General features: G+C 35.1%; 2 protein-coding genes across 4 annotated transcripts; both read right to left on the reverse strand.

Annotated features, from left to right (window-relative positions):
* Nucleotides 1–10,505: 10,505 nt before the first annotated feature.
* Nucleotides 10,506–14,832, reverse strand: LOC111463875 (uncharacterized protein At1g10890-like). Of its 3 annotated transcripts, XM_023107810.1 has the most exons (6): nt 14,588–14,832; nt 14,412–14,482; nt 14,143–14,301; nt 12,990–13,208; nt 10,998–11,217; nt 10,506–10,862 (listed from the first exon to the last, which is right to left on the reverse strand). In XM_023107810.1, exons 3-6 carry the CDS (start codon nt 14,271–14,273, stop codon nt 10,596–10,598), a joined length of 837 nt encoding a protein of 278 aa, XP_022963578.1. In that variant the 5' UTR covers nt 14,274–14,301; nt 14,412–14,482; nt 14,588–14,832; the 3' UTR covers nt 10,506–10,595. The 3 variants fall into 3 exon arrangements, with proteins under 3 accessions (XP_022963578.1, XP_022963577.1, XP_022963579.1); XM_023107809.1 differs by lacking the exon at nt 14,412–14,482 and having other exon boundaries at nt 14,588–14,831; XM_023107811.1 differs by lacking the exons at nt 14,412–14,482; nt 14,588–14,832 and having other exon boundaries at nt 13,305–14,301.
* A 3,888-nt stretch (nt 14,833–18,720) lies between these two features.
* Nucleotides 18,721–22,215, reverse strand: LOC111464101 (transmembrane emp24 domain-containing protein p24delta3-like). Its single transcript, XM_023108189.1, has 4 exons — nt 21,855–22,215; nt 20,569–20,781; nt 19,091–19,167; nt 18,721–18,979 (listed from the first exon to the last, which is right to left on the reverse strand). Exons 1-4 carry the CDS (start codon nt 22,065–22,067, stop codon nt 18,835–18,837), a joined length of 648 nt encoding a protein of 215 aa, XP_022963957.1. The 5' UTR covers nt 22,068–22,215; the 3' UTR covers nt 18,721–18,834.
* Nucleotides 22,216–25,457: the final 3,242 nt, after the last annotated feature.

The following is a 25,457-nucleotide window of genomic DNA, read 5'->3' on the forward strand; positions in this document are numbered from 1 at the left end:
ACATTTATGCATCCTTCGCACGTTCTTTTTCCTTCTTGTTCTGATTCGTATTCTGTGCTAGAATATGAATCGGATTCTTCTTGGAGTTCGAGGATTTCTCCCTCGCTTGATTGCTCTGAGTTGGTTAGGGTCAGTCGTAATAGCTGATTTTCAGCTCTTGATCTATCTCCAACTCATTGATCTTTCCTCTGATTGGACACTTGTTAGCATAGTGTCCTTCTTCACGACATTTGAAACAAGTTTGCTTTTTCTTTCCTTTATGGGTTTTCGTAGGAATATACTTCCTTCTTGAATATGTTGGCTTCTGAGACTGCACGAATTTATTCCGATATGTTTCTCTAGGCCTGTATGAATGATAAGGTTTTGGATGCGTCTTAACCTTCTTTCGTCTGGAGGTTGAGGGAGCCTCTATCCCCTTGCATCCATATTGATCGCAAAATCTACCAAGCTCTTTTCTGTTTGATATTGAAGAATTGAGCTTGTTTTGAATCTTTGACTCATTACAAAGTCTGAGTCCTTCTTCTATGATGAAGGATGCTATGGATCCGTATGACAGAGTTTGCCATGGAATTGTTCCATTGTACTTTGTCTTAAGACCATCTTTGATCCTCCTTGAGAAGTGTTTTGGTAGTCCATTGACGAAATTCTCTTGCCAGAATTCCAATGAACTATCTGTTCTAATAAGAACATTGCTGAAATACATGTCTTTGTACCACCTGAAATCACCTAAGGTAGGGCATTTCAGATTCATGAGTATCTCGGCGGATCTCTCCTGGTATTTCAGAGGGTCGCCGACGAAGAATTCTATGAGGGTATATATGAGGGTGTTGACAGCATCCTCTACCCTTTCATGTTGTACTTCGGTCCTAGTTGATGGACCTTCCTCTTTGATGATTTGAGTAATTGGCCTAATGACATAATGGTTTAATATCTGTTGGCGGGTTGTTTCGTCGAGATATTTGTCCCACCAATCCTTGAGTTGCCCGGTAAATCCGGTTACCAAAACTTGAGCTATTTGATGGTCGGATTTATGGCCTTGTAATTTATACGTGCCTGCGGCCATCATCATCTCATTGACAACATTCATTATCAGATAGTCAGACAATCCATCGATATTCCATTCATAGATTGCTAAACCATCGTAATGAGCTTGAGTTTGTAGTTCTTTTCTTCGTACTGGATATCCGGAAAAGACGGTTGAGGATACCAGTTTTTCTGATTACTGGTATTATTTTGACTCCTTCTAGAGATCCTTTCAATTCGGTTGTAGAAAGATTCTTCTTTCTCATTTGCAATCTCATCTTCAGATTCTTGGATCTCGCCGTCATTGTTAACGACATTGACAGATGAATCTTGAGGCATCATGGCGGGATTTAGTATCCTGTCCAATTTTTCCTCTATTTTGGCCATTGCAGCCTTCTCTTTTGAAATCATTTTCGTAAATATTTCGAGATTTGCCGGTCGGAGTATTGGTATTGACTCATCAACTTTTGGTACAGAGCTGCTTGCTTGTTCCTACTGAGTACCTGATTTCTTTGAGATTTTTCCCTCGATGCTCTCGAGTTGAGTAACGATCGTGGATAAAATCTTATTTGAGTAATTATTTTGATGCTGGATATTCTTGATATCCTTTAGGGTCGGATTACCCTTTTCTAGTCCTTCTGGAATATTTTTGAAAGGACTAGCTTTGATCTTTTCTCCGTAGTAGTTGTCGAATTCGACTTCTTCTAACGGAGGATGTTTCGAATATACCTCGCCTCTTTTGGTAGTCTTCCAACTCCTCTGAGTCAAGGTGCATATCTGCAAAATATTTTCTTCAAACCATTCGAAGAATGGTATATTTTCTTCTATGGCTTCCATATGAGAATACCACTGAGCTCTTAAATCATTTCGCTCAACTTCTTTGTAGGTTTGGAAGAAGGCATCTCTTTTTGAAGAGTTGGTAGTTGACATAAAATCTGCTTTCAAGAATTCTTTGTCTATCTGGAAATCAGCTGTAATGACATTTAGCTGGCTTTCGTAGACAGATTGAGTATCCATATCCGTATGGGTTGGAGACCTTGAGCCATCTTCATAGTGGACTAACGCCCTTTTTTTATCATAACTGACCTCTTTTACCTTTAAGGGGTCATACATTGATCTTGATATTCCTGAAGTACTTGGTCTAGAACTCAAGAATTCTTTTACTTTCAACTCTGACGAAGATTCTTCGCTGAATTTTATTTCAACGCTTCCATCGTCATGTTCGATGATTTGGACTGGACTTTGAGATTCTTTTCTTTTTGGAAGATTTGCATCTTCTATTTTCCAGAGAGTACTTCTAGTTATTTGATCCCAAGAGAGTGTTTTTGGAACAGTCACTGATGATTTTCCAATATTTGCTTCTATGAGCATAGTCGATCCTTTTGGTGAGGATCTTAATGCTCTTGGAGAAATGTTCGTATTCATGAGCTTATAATAAACCCTGAATATGACGACTGAAGAATGGGTTTTAGCTTTGATGTTCAAATTTTTTGACTGTAAATCTAGCATGAGAGCTGATAATATGTGTGGGTCGTGGAGAGACAGAGTAAAGTTTGGATAACAATTGAAATAGACTGATCCATTCTCTAAATTGGATTGAACCATTCCCAACAAGGAATTTGAGAAATCTTCATGTCTCTTATCTCGTAAGGAGATAAGGACTGGGATATCTAATCCGAGTCTGAACAATGGTTTTATCGCGACTTGGACAAGTCCGACATGGAGATAGTTAAACTCTTCACGATGTTGGAGTATAAGAGATCTTGAAAAAAGATTCAGAGATTCCCTATTGCTATGAATTGGGATGTTCTTCTCTGAGAATTTGATGCATGATCTTTGAGTAAAATTGAAGGTTGAAATTTGATAGATAGTTTTAGGATCTACCTTTGGAATAGTCCAATTTTGGAGTTGATCTTTGATTCTGGCAATCTGATATTCTTGATTGAGAGTATTTGAGATGGTGAGATTGTCTCCCCTTCTATGTTCATTTGAACTTTCTTCTTCATCGGTAGAGCATATGAGATGGTTTGATTTTCTGAGCTTTCTAAGAAATTCGTTCATGAGATAGATAAGATAAGGATGATTTTTCTCTGAATTGTTCAATTGATATTCAAGAGAGAGCTATCGACCAATCGATGCCCTCTTTACATTGATGAAGTTCTTTTATAAACTTCGAATTTGAACGTAAATTTGAAAAACGTCAACTAAGAGATAAGATCGAATCTAACAGGACAGAACCCCTGCAAGATCTGTTTTCCTAAAAGACATAAAGTAAACTAATAATTTACCGATATTGATAATTGGCATGTGAGCCTTCACTGTGTGGCTGACAAGTTGTCAATCTTTGTTTTGTCTCTGATAAAGTTATCAGGTTGTAGATAAGATTTTATTCAGAGTTTTTCATATGACTAAGCACCCATGCTTGCCAACGGACTTACTGCGCTTCCCGCGTCTTACCACCTGGAACACAAGGGCTATTCGCTCAGCTATCACATACTCCAAATTCTTTAGAATTTTAATATCGGCCTCCTGGTTTCTGCAACATCGCTCTTAAAGATCGAGTAACTCCTCTTCCTCACGAAAATTGAGTGGCTCTGATACCAATTTCTAGCTTAATGATTTGGAATTTTCAAATTAAAGAGACCAAAGACCAAATAAAACAGGTCTTCAAAATTATCAAAATAAAATAGTGGGATAAATACACTTATACCCACGCAGACATCAGCGGTAAAGGTCTGGCTATCTGAGAATGGCCACCTTCACGATTTATCCAAGAAGAAGACCTCCGAATTCCTTAATTCAAAGTCAAGGCTACTCGCCGCATTAACCCAAACAACTTCGGAAGCTGATTTTCAAAAGCTTCTTCAAGAAGCCACATCAGTCGGTTCGACATCTTCTCCTTCTATAATAGAGGAAGAAGATGAAGACACGATCTATAATCTCAATGATCCATTTTTGGATTCACAACCACCTTTGTAGATATCATCATCTCAATGACTGAATAGTCATTAAACTAATTGTAAAAAAAAAAAAAAAATTAAAAATTAAAAAAAAATTCCAAATCCTTGAATAGAATATGTTCCCTGACATATTCCATTCAATTTTCCTTCTTTTGACATCTTGTCTATTTTAATTTTTCTTATTATTATTGTACCTTTTCTTATTTCATCATTTCATAAAAGGTGATGAAATATTAATGTAAAAACATCTATGTATATCTATTGTAAAACATGTATTAAATATTATTAATTAAGCTAGGATGATAGAGCTCATGTAAATCGTAAGGGCTCAGGTCATNATTTAGCTCTAAAAACTAAGCTTAATTTCATTTAGAAAACAAGGGTTTATTATCATAATTCACGTTATTTAGAATAAATTTAAGTAAACATAAATTAAGCAATGGGTTTGTACTCATGATTAAAAATAAATAAAAAGAAAATTTATGTTAAGAGTTTCTTAAATCTTAATGTTTTAGTGAAGAGATTATGAAAATGATCTAGATCCACCTTCAAGAATAAGAAGACAAATTTCATCGGAAGCTTAATAAAATGTAAAATGCACCAACCATGCCGCTGCAGCCGAATCTAATCTACAAATTTAAAAGAAATTTAAGATTTCAAAGATTTACGAAAGATAGTTGTTCAACACGAGTTTCTCCATAGTGCAAACTCAAATGTATTCCATCCGAGGACTTAGATTCATTGATGTCTTCAATTGACTTCATATGTCAATGATTGTTATTATTATTTGTGACTTCATATGTCAATGATTGTTATTATTATTTGTAGAAGAATAATGGGAAAATTGTCCTCTAACTCTTAATTGAATTCATGAATTTATTGAAGAATAGTAAAAAGGATTGGCTAGTTGATTGAAATTAAAGTGATTCATACATATAACTTATACATACATACTCATTTCGATCCTTAACCAACTTTAGGAACTAAAACAACGACGTCTGACATCAACCCAAACTCGTAAATAATCGAAGTTTAAAATTCTCAAACTCCTAGCTAGAATCTTTTGTGCTTTCACATTAGGATTCTCCTTCTATATGATCAGAGCAGCCGTAGAAAAGTCTACAAAAACAAGCTCCCGCCATTGCTATTTTCCTATGGTTTTAGAGCATTATAATAAGTCATTCTAAACCTTTGAAAAAGATAGAATTACATACAGTGACGGGAAGAACATACCTAGACATTTAGACATCTTGATCTTCTTTGATTTTGTCTTCTTTAATTTGGGTTTGGATATAGATTAGGGAGTTGAGTATTTATAGTTATTAATGAACTTCATAGCTCTCTCAAAGATTACAAGTAGGAGGTGGATTTTTGGAGTTTTGGTTAGGACAACATAATTTGTGTATTGTTTATGGTTCTCGATCAAAATGAGATAAGCATCTTTGACTATGAGGAGGTTATTTCGAAGCCATTTGTAAAATATGTGATATAGTTGGGGACGTGTTCATTTAAATATTATCCTTCCTTATTTATAGTTGGGGACATAGTTGGGGACTTCGATTAAGATTATCATCAATACAGAATACGGGAAAGAACAACTCCTTTTCGACCATGGGAGGTATAAGACAAATATTTTTAATAATCTAGTAAGAAATTATAAGAATTTAAGACATTTGGAAAAGTACAGAAACGAAAAATATAAGAAAATGGGTTTAATGCTGAGAATTTGGTTTGAGAGTTCATCCTTTCCAAATGCATTCTTTAGCTTGAAGGAAAAATAATGAAGAGATTTCACGAAGGAATCGGAGTTTAATACTATCTAAATGTAATGAATCAGAGAAGAAGAAGAAAAAAGTCGGAGGGCCCGTGGTCACCGACGAGACTCGAAAACTCTGGCGAACGTTGAAATTTTCGTTCTCACACGACCACGACCCCGCCAAACTTTTAGATCACCACAACACCAAACCCCGGACTTCAGCCACCTCATAACCACTTATAAGAAAAGAAAAAGGTGAGAAAACGAGAGAGGCAGTGAAACCACGACGCTCCAACAAAGTAAAACCATGCGAAACCGACGTCAAAACCTCTGATTTATGCCACAAAAACCATCCCAGAGACCTGTACACACACGTGGGAAAGACTTGGATGCTTCATTCACGTCATAGAGGAGGAAGAGAGAACCTCGGGTTTTCGGATCTCCCCAGAACTGGAAGCTTTCGGCCTATAAGACCCAAACAAACGCGATTCGGACCCGCGACCTGACCAGGAACCAACCCAGTTGAGTCCAATACCCGCGGACCAGACGCCTCTGCCCAACCGAGAAAACCCAATCCGTGCCTCGGCCTAACCCATCAGTCACGACCCGAAACCGCAAACCGAAACCAACCCACAAACCCATAGCCTCAAACCCGACTCCAACACATCTGCGACCCAGTCCATTTTCGGCACCCCAAATTGTCGGCATAGACAAAATACCCGCAGCCCAATAATAGAACCCAGCCCAGAAATCGTGACTAAGACACGAACCACCTGACGACTCGTCCCTCGACCCGACTTCGATTTGCACACGCAGCCGCTTCTAGTTGTGCCACGTGTCAGCATCTAGCGCAAACTACCCCTCGACTCTGGTGGCTTGATCGCCTCGGCGGCAGCTTGCGCAACTTCTCAACTTCGGCGGCGTATTCAGCTCGAGAAACCTATTTTCAACCCTCCCAGACTCGATTTTAATTTCGTTTAAGGTAAAATAGGTCAATATAAGGTCGTATCTCAAAATTTCAAGTTGGAATATAAAATTATGTTTGTGAAATACTAACAAAAGTGTTGAACGACCCAATAGGAACCAACCTTGACGATAGCGTAGGACGCGTACAAGAAACTAGGAGCTTACGTTATATATTTTGGAGAGTACGTCGGTTAAGACCTACCAAGTAAGTGGCTCTACTGTCGTAGGTTATGCAATTGTATGTTGTATGTTGGCACATGCCCGTGGATTTGCACACAATGTGAATGTATGCTGTTTCTGAAATGACTTGATGTGTGACATAATGTGACGTGATGTGTTGTGCTTAGAATGTTTATGAGATTGTTGAGATGTTTTCTATATGAATCGCCATTCATAATATGTTATAATGAGAGCATAAATTGTGATGTTATGTTCCTTAAATTGTATGTAAACAACATGATATGTATGTCATGAAATCATAATCTATAGCATGAAATATAACCGGTTAGAATTATGCATGATAAAATGATGAGAAATATAAATGAAATGGATAGTAGGGTTATATTTAATAATGTTGAAAACGGAAAAATATTGAGATCTCATGCATTATGTGTGTTCATGCATGGGGGGAACCCCTATTCCATCACGAGGGTACGGACGCGTACACCACTAGGCAGGTGAAGTATCGTTATGTTTTACATAATGTTGTTGTGACGGTTACTAGTTCTAATGGGTGTTCGGCATAAAGAGCTACTAGAGTAGGCTTGCCCGACAAGAAAAGGGTCCTAGCAGTGTGCAAACTGACTAATGATCCCATACTCGCACGTATGGGATGTGTGTAGAATATAGGTACACATCCAAGCTGCCCTTTAAGATAGTGTCGTAGGAAAATAGACTGATATAATAGATCCCGACATTGCATTTGCATGTTCTTGTTGCATAACTCCAATAGGGGGTTACTTACTGAGTATTGGCACCCATGTGAGACTGACAGAAGCATTGCAAATCCCGTGACCGTGGCACATGCATAGGATAGATTTGCTTTCCAATTTAATAGTTTAGGTTAGTATAGGTTGAGTTGTATTTTCATTCATATATATTAGTATAGGTTGAATTTCGTTTGCATTATACTCGTTGCAACAACTGAAAAATTTAAAATTAAAATGATAATAATAAATAAATAAGTAAAACAAAATCAGTTAATTAAGGAAGGAAAGCAAGAAGATTTCATCTCTTTTTGAGATCTCAACAATCCTCTCAAACGAGAGTTCTTACACCAAAGAAAAAAAAAGGAAAAAACAAAAAAGAAAAATAAAAATGCCTCTCAACCATTTTACATGGTGCAAATATATTGGGAGATTGACCGTAAGTTATATCTCAGATCTCTCTTTCTTCTAACAAATTATTTAGTTTTGTTTAGTTTTATAGGATCTTTTCTTTTAACAAATTATTTAATTTTATTTAGCAATTTACATTTTAGAAGATAGGTCAGGATCACGAGGAGAAAAAAAAAATAGAATTGATTAAATGGTCAAAAAAAAATGTAACAAACAAATAAAAGGAAGATTAAGAACAACAGTAAAAGAAAAAAAAGGAACACCAACGCTCAAAAGCAAGATTTGGGAAGTATTAAAAAGTTTTAAATGGTTAAAGACTCTACATGAAGTATAACACATGTATCAATGTAAATCGGAGAAAATTAGAGAAACAATTATGATAGATTGATAAAATTAGGATACATTCATGTAATAATAAGACTGTGATATGCATACGAACACTAAGGCTATGATAAGTTAGGGAACAATATAACCACGAAGTATTTACGATATAATATGATTATGATATGACATGTGAATGACGGATATATATATGTTGTGATATGATATGAAAATGATATGAAATATGTCATGGTACGAGATATGTGATAAACTGACATGTTTATGATATAATATATTGTGATGTGATATGCTATGTATATGATGTTATGTTAAAAGCATGGAATGTTATGTTATGTCTCCTAAATTATATGTATACAGCATGATATGAATGACATGAAATTACGATAAATAGCATGAAATATAAGCCCGTTAGAATTATATATGATATGAGGACCGAAAAATGAGAAATGAGATGATATGAATGATAAACGATATGTGAAATGATATGAAAAATGATATGATATGTAACGCTAGCGGGTGAAGTATTGGGAAAGTATTGGGATCTCATGCATTATGTGTGCTCATGCATTGGGGGATACTCCTGTTCTATCAAGAGGGTACAGACGCGTACACCACTAGGCCGGTGAAGTATCATTATGTTTTTCATAATGTTGTTGTGACGATTACTAATTCTAATGGGTGTCCGGCATAAGGAGCTACCAGAGCAGGCTCGCCCAACAAGAAAAGGGGTCTAGGCGGTGTGCGAACGGTCTAGTGAGCTCGTACTCACACGTATGGACTGTTTGTAGAGTATATGGTACACATCCAAGCTATCCGTCAGGATAGGATAGTGTCTAGGAAAAGAGAAAGCCATGTGTTACCTCTATTTCAGGTTAAGACAAGGCATTCTTGTACGGAAAAGAGAAAGTCACGTGTTACCTCTATTTTAAGTTAAGACAAGGCATTCCTATACAACTGACAACGACATCGCAACTCGAGACCATGACACATGCATAGGGTAGTCTTAGACTTAGGCTAGAATAGGATGTTTTTAATTTAAACGTTTATTTATTTTATTTAGTCTTTTGTATCATTTTCAAAAATGTTCTCAAAACAAGTAAGTTCATGGTTGTATTTTAAGATGAAGGTGACGTTTTATGAAAGTTTAAATTAAGTATTTTAACATTCAATGTTCATGATAGGTATATAATTGCGATCTTGAATTAATTAGAAAATTTCAAGATGTCACATTACTACAGGTTGAATTGTAATTGCATTAATAAATTATAGTGTAGGGTATTTAAGGAGGTATATGAATTAATGTCGAAACTATAAGGTGTCCATTAAAGTAACTTGGCATTAAAGGTAAGGTTAGAAGTATAGTAATGACCTTAAATTAAATAGGAAAAATTCATGTATACTAAAACACCCTAACCAATAAAAACACTTTTATGAGTTTTACTTTGGCTGGCAAAGTGTGGAAGGCTATAATTTTATGAGTTTTACTCTGGCAAACTGTGGAAAGCTATAATTTTATGAGTTTTACTCTGGTGGAAGGCTATAATTCAAACAAAAGACCACGAAAAGGTATGAAATTTGTCACTTGTAACTCTATCTAAAAGTTTGGTGAAGAAATTGAGTCAAATTGAGGCCTAGATAGAGTTGTACAAGAGCAAAACCAGTGAGAGATGGGGTAAAAAATTGTAATTTTTAGTAATTGAAGGATGAAGATGAAGCCTTAAGACACGTTAGGAAGCTACCAAAGAAAATTTAAAGAAAATCGAGAACCAGAATCTCGAGGACCAAACCCTCGAACACTGACTAAAATGCAAGTAGCCAATCTCAACTTTTCTTAAAAAATACTTGTAGAGAAGAATTAAGTGAAGCACCATGATGAGTTGAGTTAAAATTAGAGGTATAAAATCCAAAACGCCATCCCCATCATACTTCTGCCACATGAAGTTGAAAGATTGCAGAGAAAAAAGGTCTGTTCTCAAAAGGGCTATATACATGCAATGCGTTCCTCATAATTCAACGACATTGCAAGCATACTCTATTATCATTCCTTGTTGGATTTAGGGGTTTTTTATGGGGTGAGGGCGTGGGAAATTGGCGAAGCATTTACGATGTAGAGACGGAGACTGAGTTTCATAGGAAAAATGGACTGGCATTAAGCAAAAAATATGTCATCCCAAATTGAAGCATTTACTTATGTTTCTTCTTGACATGTTTTTATTTGGAGCCAATGGCAAATGATAGCTTCGGCCGTGATTTGTTTTTACCCAATACTTTCATCTGTTTAAGACGCTGTTCCTCTTCATCCTGTTTTTTCCTCTTAATAGCCTCTTCTTTTTGCCTTTGTAGCTCTTCCAATTCCCTGTATCTTTCCTCCTCTCTCTTTTGTCTCTCTAAAGCCTCCCTTCTCTGAGCCTCCTCTACTCTCCTCCGGCTCTCCTCGACCATCCTTTCTCGGTCTTCTTTTTCTTTTCGAGCTTGTTCCTGTAAACGAAACGAAAAAAAGAAAAACCCCACAAATAGCACATTTCTCAAACATCTGTCCAAACCAAACCGAACCCAACCCAACCCAAACCAGTCTTAAAAATTAAGCAATAGATCAATCAACATTAGTAGTACCTCTTTCCGTCTGGCCTCAACAAGGGCAGCTTCCTTTTCCTTCTCGAGTTGAGCTGTCACTTCTTCGGCAAGCCTTCTCCGTCCCTCCTCCAACTTCCTGTTTATTTCCTGTTTAACATCCCCGGAGTTCAGGCCCTCTTCGACTTCCTTGCGAATCGCTTCTTCCACTCTCTTTTCTGTTTCTTCTTCAAGTAATTTGGCCTCTGTCTCCTGTTGTCGCCTGAGAGAAAAATAAATATTTAAGAAAACAGCTAACCACGGATGGGTAAAATGCACTACCACCTGAAGGATCCTCCAAAATTCATCAACAATTAAATGACAAGTGACTTATCATGCCTTGGTCCATTGTTTTTTTCCTCTTCCGGTTTATGTTGTAAGCATAGATTAAATTAACAAACTAACCTCCAAGATGGTAAGAGCGTTAAAACATGCTTATCCTTTTAGGGCATACCTCTAATTCAATCCTGATCCATAAAAAAGAGTTACGAAATTGGTGAACAGCATATTAACGATGCACCAAATTGATGATCAAATATAACAAGTCTATAGCAGTATCTTCCTTCAGAAAATCCTGTGGAGAAGAATGTCAAGTAACCTGTCGCAGTTTTAAAACTGATCACTGGAAAAACTCAAATCCTCACACTATAACATTCTTTGAATGAGGTGTATACTACTATTTTATTTTTCTTATGTATATAAAGAAACTTCTATTCATATAGCTTCAAAACATCGAAAAGGTGAAAAGCGTCTTCCATTGTTGCGCCATGGAAAAAGTCTAAACTGTGACTCTTTAAACTAACAGTCAGGATTTCATGTAAAACAAGGTTCCTTTCCTAGAGGCCTATCAATCTTAAACTAGTCAACAAGTGTCGGACTGTACAAATATTTCATATTACGCGTTCACATCGAATGATAACAGCAGACTGTTATGCTCTAGCAATTGAATAAGCCACATATCACATTAGTTCTTCCCATCTTAAAATCACTTGCTCAAATTTAAATTAGTTAGGGACTGCACGTTAGCAAGCAGGCAACAGTCGTAGAGAGAACTACTGAAACATGGAAGTCTGCACTGAAGAGAATTTACAAGAATATAAAGTAGCCAGTTAATCCAGTACAAAGCAAACTATAAGAAAGAACTAGACGGGCGAGATAAAGTCAGAGATGGGATAAGAGCCACGAAGCAGGAGTACATTGCAGAAATGAAAAGAGCAGATTTTGAAGCATCAAACAAACTATTGGACTCCTCAAGACTCCAAAAAAGTGTAGATTTCTCTGTTCAATTTGGTATAAACAATTGAAAGAAAAATAAACGGGTTCTGGTGAGAAAAACACTGCCTGCATCCCACAACTAGGTTTTACTTGAGTCATTTTATACTTTTAACTCGAACTAAAAGAAAGGTTCCTCGTAAAACAAATGAATAGTTCCAAACCAATTATGCAATAAATGCTTTCGTTATAAACGACCATGAAAATGCAACATCCATGTATAATAAGTTTACAGATATGGTTCTTCATCACCCATAGCACACATATATGCCCCTAATCAACAATAGCAATAATGAGAATTTTGCAATGAGAAAAACTAAATGGGCGATCGTCCCACAGAGTTGTAACATTATTATACAAATCTGTAGCCATTTTCAATAGTTTCCAATTCTAATAGAAAAGTAGTAATAGAATTTTATAATGTGAAATTAAGGGTACCACTGATACTTGGGACAAAAATTCACTTAGTTGTCCTAATGTGAGCTTTAGTTATGCCATAATCTTTCAAGGTAAAAAACCTAGAGAGCCTGACTGCAATTCTAGTAATATCTCAGTTGAAGGATTCAAAGGGTCAATGCCTACAAAGAACTAAAACGAACTAAAAAATTCAACAACGGATGAGATTTCCCATTGTTGTATATCAAAAGATTCTGCAAATGAACCCAAGGACAATTGAGAGGCAGAAAGAAAATAAAAATCAGTGAGCGAGTTTAGTTAATATACCTTTTCCTTTCTTCCTCTTCCTTTTTCAATTTTTCACTGGTACTTTTTTGCTCAATGGATCCAAGGCTAGAACTAGAAGATCTATGATGCACAGATGATGAGGAACTTCGTCGCCTTGACTTCTTGCAACTCCTTGAAGTTGGAGAACGACTTCTATTGCGTCTAGGTGTTCGTGAATGATTTCTATAACGTCTTGGGGAAATGGAGCGGCTTTTTCTTCTGTATGATGCATAGGAATTATTGAGCAAGAGATAAAGACTTCATTATACAGAGGTAAGTATCAAGCTAGCCAACCACTTCGCACCGTACAGTTACCTCATACATTGTTAAGAATAAACCTTTGTGGGCTCCATCTTTTATCACATCACATGAAGAAGCAAAGTCACAGTCGAGCAATGACAGGACACCGATCAGCATATCTGATCACTTCCCATGTAATAGGAAGAACTGACTTATCTCAATTCTCTTACCGAGATCATGACTATTCTGTTTGCTTCTCACCACATTTTAGAGTTTCCCCCCAAAGACTTCTTAAATTTTCTCCCCCACTCACCATTCTCAACAAATGATTAAATATCATCAGGAGGTACTTGACGATTATGCCACGGAAATCAGAAACTTCACGTGAAATTCAAAATAGTAAAGCACAAGTACAAAACAAGACTACCAATCATCATTCATCAGCACATAAACAATAAAAGCGAGGTCGTGAAGATCCGGACGACAGGACTCACTGAAAGAGAACATCAAGCAAACCTCACGAGGACTATTTATATATAATGATTGAACAACAAAGCAAACACGAAAACCCAATAAACACAGCAACAAAAGCATCCCTACTGTTTGTTATAATAATAAGAATAAATCATAAACGAACATTCAATTAGTATAATCAAAGTCTTATTACCTCATCACAGAACAAATTTAAGAGAAAAGTAAATCTAGAGCAACACTGAACAGCTTTCATATTAGAAAGAAAAAACAGGGGGGAAATTAAAAGCAAAAGGGGAAAGATTCATGCAGAAACTCCGATGGAGGTGAAATACAAACCGCGTGGGAAGAGATATGGTGTCGTTAATCTTTTAACAATCGTTGGAGACAATTCAATCGATTAATCGAAAGTAAATAAAACTAAAAACACAAACGGGATCACCTGCTGTACGATGAATACGGTGAACGGCTCCTGTCTCTTCGACTTCTCCTGGTATACCTATGCCCTAAGGGAGATGGTGAAAGCCTCCGCCTATACGAAGGAGATCGAGATCGTGATAAATCCCGTGGCATCTTGTATCAACAAGTACAAATCTTCACTCTGTTAACAAATTAAATTAATTAACATTAACATAATCCATAATCCATAATCCATAAAATAAACATAGAGACATTGGATTTGAGGAGTTTCAACGACTAAAAAGGTCAAACCGGACGCTTGATTCAGGAAGAAGACGGACACAAAAATCCACAAAGAGGCAGCATGTAAAGCAGCGAAAACCCTAATATAGAGACAGTAAGTAGCAGCATAGAGTAATCGGAACCCTAATTAGAAGCAGAAAGAGAATCGGACATGAAAGCGCACACACAAACACACGCATACATACATGTATATTACGAAAAATCGCAGTTGATGAAGTTGGAATCCAGATTGAGAAGAATATGATTGCGATGGGGATTAAGGAGAAGGAATGATGCGGATTGTATCGCTCCTCCCTCTCCCTGGCTTCCGTGTTCGTCGTCGCTCCGATTGGGATGCCAAAGCTGAAGGAATCAAACTTGTAGTCTCCAACCCCTTTCGTTGTCTGCTCTAAATTCCTTTTTCGCCCTAAAATTATTCTGCTCCAATCTCATTTATCGCTTATACAATTTTTTTAAATTTATTTTTAAATCTTGAAACAACACTTGATTTGATTTGTTTTTTCTTATCCGAAAACAAAATCAAAATTATACACTCATCAATCCCAATTTTGATTTTAAATTAAATGAATAATGATTCATTTTAGTTTGAAATTAATTACAAAATAATATCACATACTTTCAATAAATGATAAAATAGTATAAAATTGATCAAACAAAAAAAATTAAATAAATAAACAACGTTATATTTTATCAAATATTTGTTAAAATTGGTGAGATTTAATTAATTTTTTCATTAACAGACTTAAATTTAAATTTTTTAAAATTTTGATATTGTTGAAAATAGTAAATTTACTTTTTATTATTATTATTATTATTATTATTATTAACAGGTGAATTAGAAAAAATTTAATGGAGGGTATAAAAAGATAAAAAGTTTCAATAATAAGCTTTTAATTTATTTTTTTTTAAGTTAAAAAATGTATTTACTGTTAATGTTATATTTTAAAAAAAAATATCAATGAAATTATAAAAGTAGGATTTACACCGTGTATTTTTTTATTAAAAAAAATCTTGCGATTAGTATATGGACGAAAGCTGTCTATGGAACTCGCACATTATTCATAAATGTTTTAATGTTACCTTAATAAATTCAATATTTTTAAAATGTAGCATTAACCGTGAATGTATTTTTTAACTTTTTTTTTTTTTTTAATTTAACTGTTTTTTTTTAATATAAATAAATCTTTTTAAATTAAAAGTATTTTTAAAACATTTTTTTAAAAGTTAAAAGAGTAATTATTTCTTAAATCCAACGACTGGACTTTAACGATGAGGTCGACCGAATCTTCATAAGAATAGTCCATTTTCCATTAAACCAATTCCTATGCATTCTAGAATCAGTTGGCGACAAGTTTGATGAAGAAACCAAGAATGGAAAGTGTCCGTAGCCTTATTTACCCAATTCAAGCCACCGTTAAATAGGAAGGAAAAAAACGGTAAAATTTCATGCACACCTACATTGTGGAAATTTTGGAGAGAAAAAACGTTTTTTTGGTAAGTTTGGGAGTAAACTTAAATTTCTTTCTTACCGTCCCTTTCGATTGAAATTAATCATTCTGTTAGCATTAAAGGACTAAGATGAACACTTTTTATGAAGGAATCGAGATCTATCAAGGCCTCTAGAGAGCTATCTAAGAAAAGGACTTCTCAGCATTAACAACTTTCAAGCGGAGGATATTGACTCAAAAATTAGGGATATCCACACAAATTTATCCATCTAATATTAATCTTGTAGCTTGAGGGAAGGAAAAGGAAGAGATTTTTCTAAGAAACCAAGAGCTAAAAAGGTCTAGATCAAGCTACCCTATAAGAAGTGGGTGTGAGTTTGCTTAAGCGAGAATCGTGATTTCTAACCTACTTTGACAAACTATAACTCGAGCTATCATGTATGAAAAAGACAAGAAATCATTCTCATACTCTTCCTTGATTCACTATCGAGAAGATCCATAGAGAAGTCGAGGCTAGAAACTCACTATACTAGGTGGTGGAGGCTCATTTTCAAAGCTATCTGTGATGTCCCACATTGGTTGGGGAGGAGAACAAAACACCCTTGTGGAAACCTTCCCCTAGCAGACGCGTTAGGGGAAGCCCGAAAGGGAAAGCCCAAAGAGAATAATATCTGCTAGCGGTGGGTCTGGGTCGTTACAAATGGTATCAGAACCAGACACCGGACGATGTGCCAGCCTTCTCGCTGTTCCCGAAGGGGGTAGACACGAGGCGATGTGCCAGTAAGGACGCTGAGCCCCGAAGGGGAGTGGATTGTGATGTCCCACATTGGTTTGGGAGGAGAACAAAACACCCTTTATAAGGGTGTGAAAACCTCCCCCAAGAGAATAATATTTTAAAGCCTTGCGAGGAAGCACAAAAATAAAAACCCAAAGAGAATAATATCTGCTAGCAATGGGCCTGGGTCGTTACACTATCATGCTAGCCCAAAATCAGATCTTCCCTCGATTTTTTTCTCAAGTTTTACTCGTATTAAGTCAGAATTAAAAAATTATGAAAGAATTAAGCTAAAAATCGTGAGTTATGAAACTAAATCGGGCATTTTACTCGGGATTCAAGAGACTTTAAAATAACCCACTATAACTTTGCTACATAAATTTTTTTTAATAAAAAAACCTAATATAACATATCGAGGTTATATATGAAATTTGGTGGTCATTATAAAAGGTTAAAAAATAAATCAAGTAACGGTGTAAATAATCCAAGCCTCTATAATAACATACCACTAGTTTATGATCCAAATGACCTCAAAATAACATCAAATTTTAAAAGAAGCCTTATTTTATGATTTCGAAGGACTCTGCATAGCTCCATAGTCATTGAAGCACGTCCAAGGGCTAAATCAAGAATGGAGGGTAAAATGACCAATATGCCCCTAAAGTTCCCTTGAGATATTTCATGGTCCAAACAAACTTCAAATCACATTGGATTTTAAGTAAAACCTATATATATAAGAACACAAGGTTTGTTTGAGATTTCAAGAAGTTTGGATCACGTTTAGAACTTATGACTAAACTATCCTTAACAACTCCCTTAAAACGAGACTCATGAAACATGTTACGATATTTATGACGTGTACATTTTATTTTATGAAATGTTCTTGACTCGTGAGTTTGGATTAGGGCTTAAGAACTTATGATAAAATTTAAAGACAAGAATCAAGAAAAAGAACGACACAAGCTCTAAGTTCACTACGACGTAAAAGTTGCTAGGTTCCACTCAGAAACAAAGGATCAAGGTCCACCGACTCACAATCCAAGAAACCCTTAGATCTCCTATGGTGCATCGTGTTCATAACATAGACATTAAACTACAAAGGCTAATTTGTTACTTTTTACATATTTAAAAGTAAATGGGTTAAATCATTACAAATGCTTACCAAGTATATTAGCATTATTTAAGCCATATTATGGACTAAAAATGCTACTTTTTGGGGTGAACGGTACGATATAGAGCATCGAGTTTGTTTATAAAAATCGAACATCATATGGTAATATATAATCCAACGAAACAAGTAACCACATGAGAAATGGCATATGATTGCAAATGAAATGCATTTGACAAGCAACACTCCTGAGTTGGTAATGTGAACCACAAAACTAGTTAAATACCTAGAATATTCACATCTTTAGAAATAAGATAATGATTTGCACTATGAATGTATATGAACTTCTGAAGTAAGTCTAACATGTCTAATGCTCAAATGCAGTTTATTGGTCACCGTACCATAATTATATTTTCAAAAATATTGGGTTATGCCTACTTATTTATATAACTTATTTAATTGTTATATATGGAAAAGAGTCGTACTAAGTAAACGACCATTTATAGTAAAATAAATAGAGTAGATAACTTATATATACATAGTAGAGGATTATATTTATTGAATGTATATATAGTAAGTTTAACCATATATAACATATATCTCTTGAAATATGATTGAAAGTATTCGATATGATTTAGAGTAGTTGAGATATGATTAAGAGGATTCAATTTATCTAGATTTCCATAATTTACTATTTCTGATACAGTGTATAAGCCTATCAATACCGGAATTGTGTAACCTTTAAGCACGGAGTAAGCACTGCAGCTTATCACTATTTTATCTATTCCTGTCTATTTCACTATCCCTTTTCCCAACAATATACCCTTAGTTAGTCATATTCTCTTTCATTGTAGATACCTGAAGTCATCCATATAAATTTTTAACCAATATTTGCCTCGCATTTTCTCTCTCCTGTTTTTTGTGTTCATCTAAATTGAGTTAGAGTGTGTGCATTAGTGGTGCAATCCTAACGAGAGAAAAAATCCATGATAAAACATTCCTGTGATAAATTTTATTAGAGAGGTTCATAGTTTACAAGCTAGTATCATGCCTTTTTGGTGTAAGAAAAAAAAAGTCACAAAGGTAGAGAAGAACACTATTTTAGATGAGCTTCTTTTTCTGGAAGAAGCGCTTCAAGTACCAGAGTTGAAGTGCGGAAGCCAAAATACATACACCTAAGGACATTATGCTAAACCACGCCACTCTTCCATTTGTCTTTTCACTTACTATCCTCATATCTGCTTCCCTGTAGTTCATATATATATATACACACACATTCCCAAATCATTACTTAACTCATTCATCCACAAAATATTTTGTATAGAAGTTGAAGAGTTTTGGCACATAGATAGATTACCTGCGCTTCAGATACAGAAGATTCCCATGAATGGCCTCTACCAACCCTTCAAGTTTCCGGAGCTCCAGCTCAACACCCTGAAAGTTAGCAATTTGGAAATAACTTCAAGGTTAATTCTAGCATGCTCTCTCTTAGACTTCAGTCTCTATTTTTCATGGTGTTCAACCACGGGTCTCCATCTAATTCTCAGCTTATTCAATGTAAATGGTTACAGATAGTAAAACTATACATTTTTCATAAGTTACAGATAGTAAAACTATATTTTTGACGGGTTCAACCATTCAAATGGCTACGGATGGTAAAACTATATATCGAACATAGTAAACATGTAAACAACTATTTATAATACAAATGTAGAAGAAATATATAAGTAGATATTTATGTGGTTATATCTGTTAAAGCTATATATAATAAACTAAAACTATATATATATATATATTTTTTGAAGTATATAGAAGTGCACTAAAACTATATATATATATATATATATTGAAGTGCTTTTTTAAAACTATACATAGTAAACGGAAACCATATCTATACCCCTAGTCAATCCTCCTTTGAAGATGTAGGATCTACATTCTCTTTAATCTGCTGTATATACCTAAAGTCATCTATATAAACTTTTAGCTAATATTCCTCTTTGCATTTTCTCTCTCCGATTTTTTGTGTTTGTCTAGATCGAATGTGTGCGTTGTTGTGTGATCCTAACATTTACCCCAACTCTTTCCCTCCATTCTCTCATTATTGTATTTGGCTTGTAATTTCTATCTTTCTGGTTCATGCTCACAAGAGAGCCCTAAACTCCCTCTTTGTTTAATACCAAGCAACCAAAACGGGTATACTAAAATTAGACAAGTCAAAATATGACTACAGAAAATGAGAAGGTGAGGAGGGAAAAAACTTAATCAAGGAGGTACCAAGCATTTCATTGATGAATGAAATTATATATATACCCATTATAATAAGAGGAAGAGTAAGGCCTCAACCAAAGATTTGCTAGCTTTAATTCATACATTTGATGTTTTCTACAGTTATTGAACTCATTCTACACGATTGACCAAATGGTCAACAAAGAATTCTTGTTATTTTCCCATTTTAAGAGCCCTTAGCCTATCAATTTCAATAAAATACCATAGCTGAGCTGCATAAAGAGCAGGTTCACAGTCTTAATCTCGGCATTCGACTAGCATAATTTTGAAGCACAAGTGTCCCAAGAAAGTTAAAAGTTTTCCTTTCGTCTTTGGCTTTTAGGAGCCACAATACTGATGATAGGTTTCGAATAAAGTTTAGATAGTAGATAGATATGCAAAAATCTTGGCATTTTAAGAAGAAACAAGAGGATTAAGAAGAAAACAAAGCTCAAATTTCTTCTACTTTTTCGTTTTTTTTCTTCTATTCGACGAGGATTAGGAACAAGAGGAAACTCAATGTGAAACATATCTTGGAAGTGTATGAATCAGCTTAAGGAGAAAACACACCTCAATTTTTTCCTTTTTTGCAACTGACTCCCAATCCTTAGCTGAAATTCCAGTTCTCCATTCGAGATTTAAGCTAGCATCAGCACCACCCTGATTATGGCCATCAATCCAAAAGCATGCCAGATGGTTGCCAGCCTCCGCTGTGGTGAATGCAAATTGCCCACTCGTTTGATTCTCCTTATAGTGGAGGTTGTTACCGTATGGTGATGTTACCTGAGGGAAAACAAATTACAGATTGAATAATAAGCCAAAGATACAAAGACATATATCAAGACATAGGCAAGTTTTTGGATATTTTCTTCACATTCGCTTAAGATAGATAGAATTGGCAACTAATGAAGAAAAAAAATCTGGAGGTTCTTATAATTTGAAGAGACTAAAAAACGAATTGCATGGAAATCGACTTTAAAACCAAACTCTACAAAAGCCCAAGGGATTAAGGTAAAAGCCCCCTGAATGAAATCAAATATATCACATGTAACAGCCCCCAAGGGGTTAAGGTAAAAGCCCCCTGAATGAAATCAAATATATCACATGTAACAGCCACCAAGGGGTATCAAAACCAAACACCGAGCAGTAATGCCAACAAGGACGTTGGACTCCTGGGGGTTGGATTGTGAGATCCCACGTCCGTTGGAGAGGGGAACAAAACATTCCTTATAAGGGTGTGGAAACTAATGTCTAGTGGACGCATTTTAAGACGCTGGTCAAGGGGTGGATTGTGAGATATCACATGGGTTGGAGGAGAGGGGAACGAAACATTCCTTAGAAGGTAGTGGACGCATTTTAAGACTGTCCCTAAGGGGAGTGGATTGTGAGATCCCATATTTGTTGGTGAGGGGAACAAACCATTCCTTATAAGGGTGTGGAAACCTCTCCCTAGTGGACGCATTTTAAAACCTTGAGGAAAAATTCGGAAGGAAAAACTCAAAGAGAACAATATGTGGCTTGGGCAAGAGAACCCAACAGGTAATAATGAGCCTACCACCGTTCATATAATCCCAGTGTCCTTCACCAATAACCAGTCTGTCTACTAATAATTATATATGGATGTGGAACACAATAACATTCTTTCTCCGTCATATTCGAGGATAATACAAAACTAAAACACACATGAAAAATGTCCTCACAGAATAATGAATCAGAATTCAATCCGTCAAAGATAATGAATCAGAACTACCGGTAAAAACATTTCATAGGATTCTATATTCAATCAGCCCGAAAACCAGCAGGAACAAAATAAAAAACCCTAGAAAAATCCTAGCGTTGACCGATCGAGGGCTCACCTTGACGGAAATGGTGGGCGTATGGGTGTAATTCTCAGAGATTACAACATAATCAGCCATAACAACGACGTTGCTCTGGATTTCCTCAGAGACGCACTTGGTTCCGGTAGAAGGAATGTTAAGCCAAATAGCATAAGTAGGACGCACAAGATCCGTCGCCAAGAAGGTCAAAATCAACAGCAAACACGGGAGAATCATCTTCCGGGGTTCCATTGCTGTGTTCTCCGATTCTGGGTGCTAAAAAACGAGATGAGACGCCCTCTCTCTCTCCGTTGAATAGTAGAAAACTAGAGAGAGAAGAGAAACGTTGAAATGAAAGAAGAGTAAAACGGGTTTGGATGTAAATGGTAGGCTCGGCGTTGGAGCTTTAATGGCTTTGGATGCGGTTGGCGTTGGTTTTTTAGAGCTTTCGCGCTGTTTGGATTTGGTTTTTTCAATTCTTTTCTACGCGATGTTTTCGCTACAGGATCTATGAAATGGGAACGCTGTTCGGCTAATAATAAATAAAAATAAAATAAAATAACTAACATTATCAATATTTAGATTATTTAACTTAATAATTAATTTCTATTCATTATTTTTATTTAATATATATATATATAAAATATATTTTCTTTTTCCTACTAAATCTTGTTGGAAAACTAATTTATATTCTAAAGCATGGTAATTAATCGTTTAATTTTTTTTATTAATAAATGTGATTATTTTATTTACCATTGTATGAAAAATCCAAGATTATTAATGTATGCTTCAGCGATATATGGTTGACATAAGAATCACATTCAAATAATAATCTAAACAGATAAACTTAGGTGTATTACAAATAATTTGATCTAAATCGAGACTAGATCACAAAATATTTTATTTCTCTATCTAAATCCATTAATTGAGAAGATTAATATTTCATACGATGATCATATGCGACTCGATCGTAATCTTGAGTAAGTTATGAACTTCTACCTTGTGGGAACTTGACTCATGGGTAAGAATGACTTTCGTAGTTGATTCAATATGAATACTATTTTGTGGACTTGACCAAATAGGGAGTAACTCTCTTGTATGATTATTTTAGAGCTTGAATAATGAGACCCATCCTTTCATTGGCCGAGAGAGACTTGAATTATTGTTGAATAAAAAATAATTGTTTATTAAACAAGTATTAATAAGTTTCCAAAGTAATAGTAAAAGAATTAATTTAGTTAGAAAAATTTTTTTGATAGGGTAATATTTAATATATTAGATATATCAAATATAAAAGGAAAATATATTTGATTTAAATGGCTCAAATTAATATTTTATATATTAGATATATTACATTAAAAAAATATTAAAAGGTCGATACATTAAATATATTTATTATATTTGATACATTAAATATTTAAATATTAAAATAATTACATTTAATAAAAATATATATTTGAAATTTGATTGAGATTCATATTAATTAATTAGTTAAATAGTGGATATTCCACATTTAAATTTGATTTAAATAATATATTATATTTTAATATATTAGATATTTAAATATATTATTTAAAAAGTATTTCCATGTATTTTCTTCGGTCAACCATTCTCTTTGGACTCTTTTTCTCCAATCTCTTAAAGAATTTCTTTCGAGAGATTCACACACGTGTATTTGAGTAGTAGCATTGAAGACCTTATGTAGAAGATTCAACTATTGGATGAATTGAAACAAATAGATTCAAAACCCGACGAACGTTCTTCATATTTCTTCCAAGTAAATTTGTTTAACCTTCTCGTTTTATTTATTCTAAACAAAATTAAAATTGATTCCAAATCTTGTACTATGTGAATAAAATGTTCATTCCAAAAATTCAAGAACACTTGAAAGAAATTCACATAAACATTCTCGTAGTGGAAGCTTCGAAACAAATGTCTAACTATGTTAAGTTCTTGAAAGATATTTGAAACAATGTTAATGATGATGTAAAAGAGGTAAAAGAATGCTCCACGGCTCAAGAACTCATGAAGAGTCTATTGAAATGATGATCATTTTGCCCGATAACACAAAGTAGTGAGTAGTTAGCTGAATTAAACATATTTTGGGAGCATTTTCGAGTCCTTAGAATTGGGAACTAGAGGAGCACGCACCAGTCCTAGAACTAGAACCCTTGCCATTAGATCTTAAATATGCTTATTCACGTGAACATGGCACTTTCAATAATCATATAATCCTCCTTAACCCTTTGGACAGGTAGCAGAACTCCTAAGAACACTCGATTAATATCAAAAAGCAATTAGATGGACAATTGTTGATTTTCATATTATCAGTCCCGTCTTATGCATGCATGCACAAAATACAATTGGAGGAAGGAAGCTTCAAGATGGTCGAACAACATAGGAGATTTAGGTGAGTCCTATACAATGTGTCCCCTAAGAAGAAGGTAGGACAATGAAGCGTAACGATAATAGCGTAATCTCTACATGGGTGGTAAGTAGGTGGAAAGTGTGCGTAGACTACACGAGATTAAACAAAGCAACTTGTAAGGACCACTTCCCATTACCCTTTGTGGACCAAATGCTAGACAAACTGGTAGGCAAGTCACAATACTGCTTCCTAGATGGTTATTCAAGGTATAATCAATTAACCATGCGTCTAGAAGACCAAGAAAAAACAACCTTCACTTATTCTTTTAGATGGATGCACAACCATCTTCCAAAGATGAATGAGGGCTACTTTGGATGGAGATGTTCATGAATGACTTTTCAATCCGGATATTTAGGAGACGTATTAAAAAGGTATGAGTGTCAATTTATGGTAAACGTGGGGATAGTCGTGGGATACAAGGTGTTTGAAAAAGGGAGTGACATTATAGAGTAGAGGTAGAAGTAACTAGGGCTAAAATCTCGTGCCTAACGGTAAGTTTCTTAGGATATGTTGAATTTTATAGAAGGTTTATTAAGATTTCTAAAAAATTACTAGACCTATTTGTAGATTTTTGAGTTGAGACATAAGTTTGAATTCGGTGAAATTATTTGAGGACTTTTGAGAAATTGAAATTGTTCCAGTTACAACCTCGATTATGTTACTACTAGATTAGGAGCTCCTTTTGAACGGATGTCAAAAGCTAATGATCAGACTATACGAATATTGAGGTACACTTAAACGCCAGTTTAAATAAGATGTATAGAGACTAAAAAGTAATTGGAAATGAAAAATTCAAATATGCTACCATGAGCTGTCTGTGCAAAATAAATGATATCTTGAAATCCAATCGATGGATCTTCTTCAAATCTTAATATGATCTAGAGAAAGTACACCTCATCACATCCACAACTGTAATTTAAATTGGAAGTGGGCGAGCCTCTCATCCAAGAAGATTTTTCGAGCAAAAAATAAAGTAAAATGAACTTTAAATTCATGACCATTCGAGAGCTTTTAATGTCCGTTAAATCTCCTTCTATAAATTATGAGTTTTATGCTTTCATTTGGAGAAAGAACCCAACATTGACGTGCCCTCAAACTCGAGTTATAAGTGTTGAGTTTTTATGTCCCTTACTGATATGGAATGGAAATCACTACAAGAGGAGTAAGATTCGAATTACCTTGTTGATCGAATATTTCAAAGCAAGAACACTTTA

Source organism: Cucurbita moschata, unplaced genomic scaffold, assembly GCF_002738365.1.
Source record: "Cucurbita moschata cultivar Rifu unplaced genomic scaffold, Cmos_1.0 Cmo_Scf00029, whole genome shotgun sequence".
NCBI lineage: Eukaryota > Viridiplantae > Streptophyta > Magnoliopsida > Cucurbitales > Cucurbitaceae > Cucurbita > Cucurbita moschata.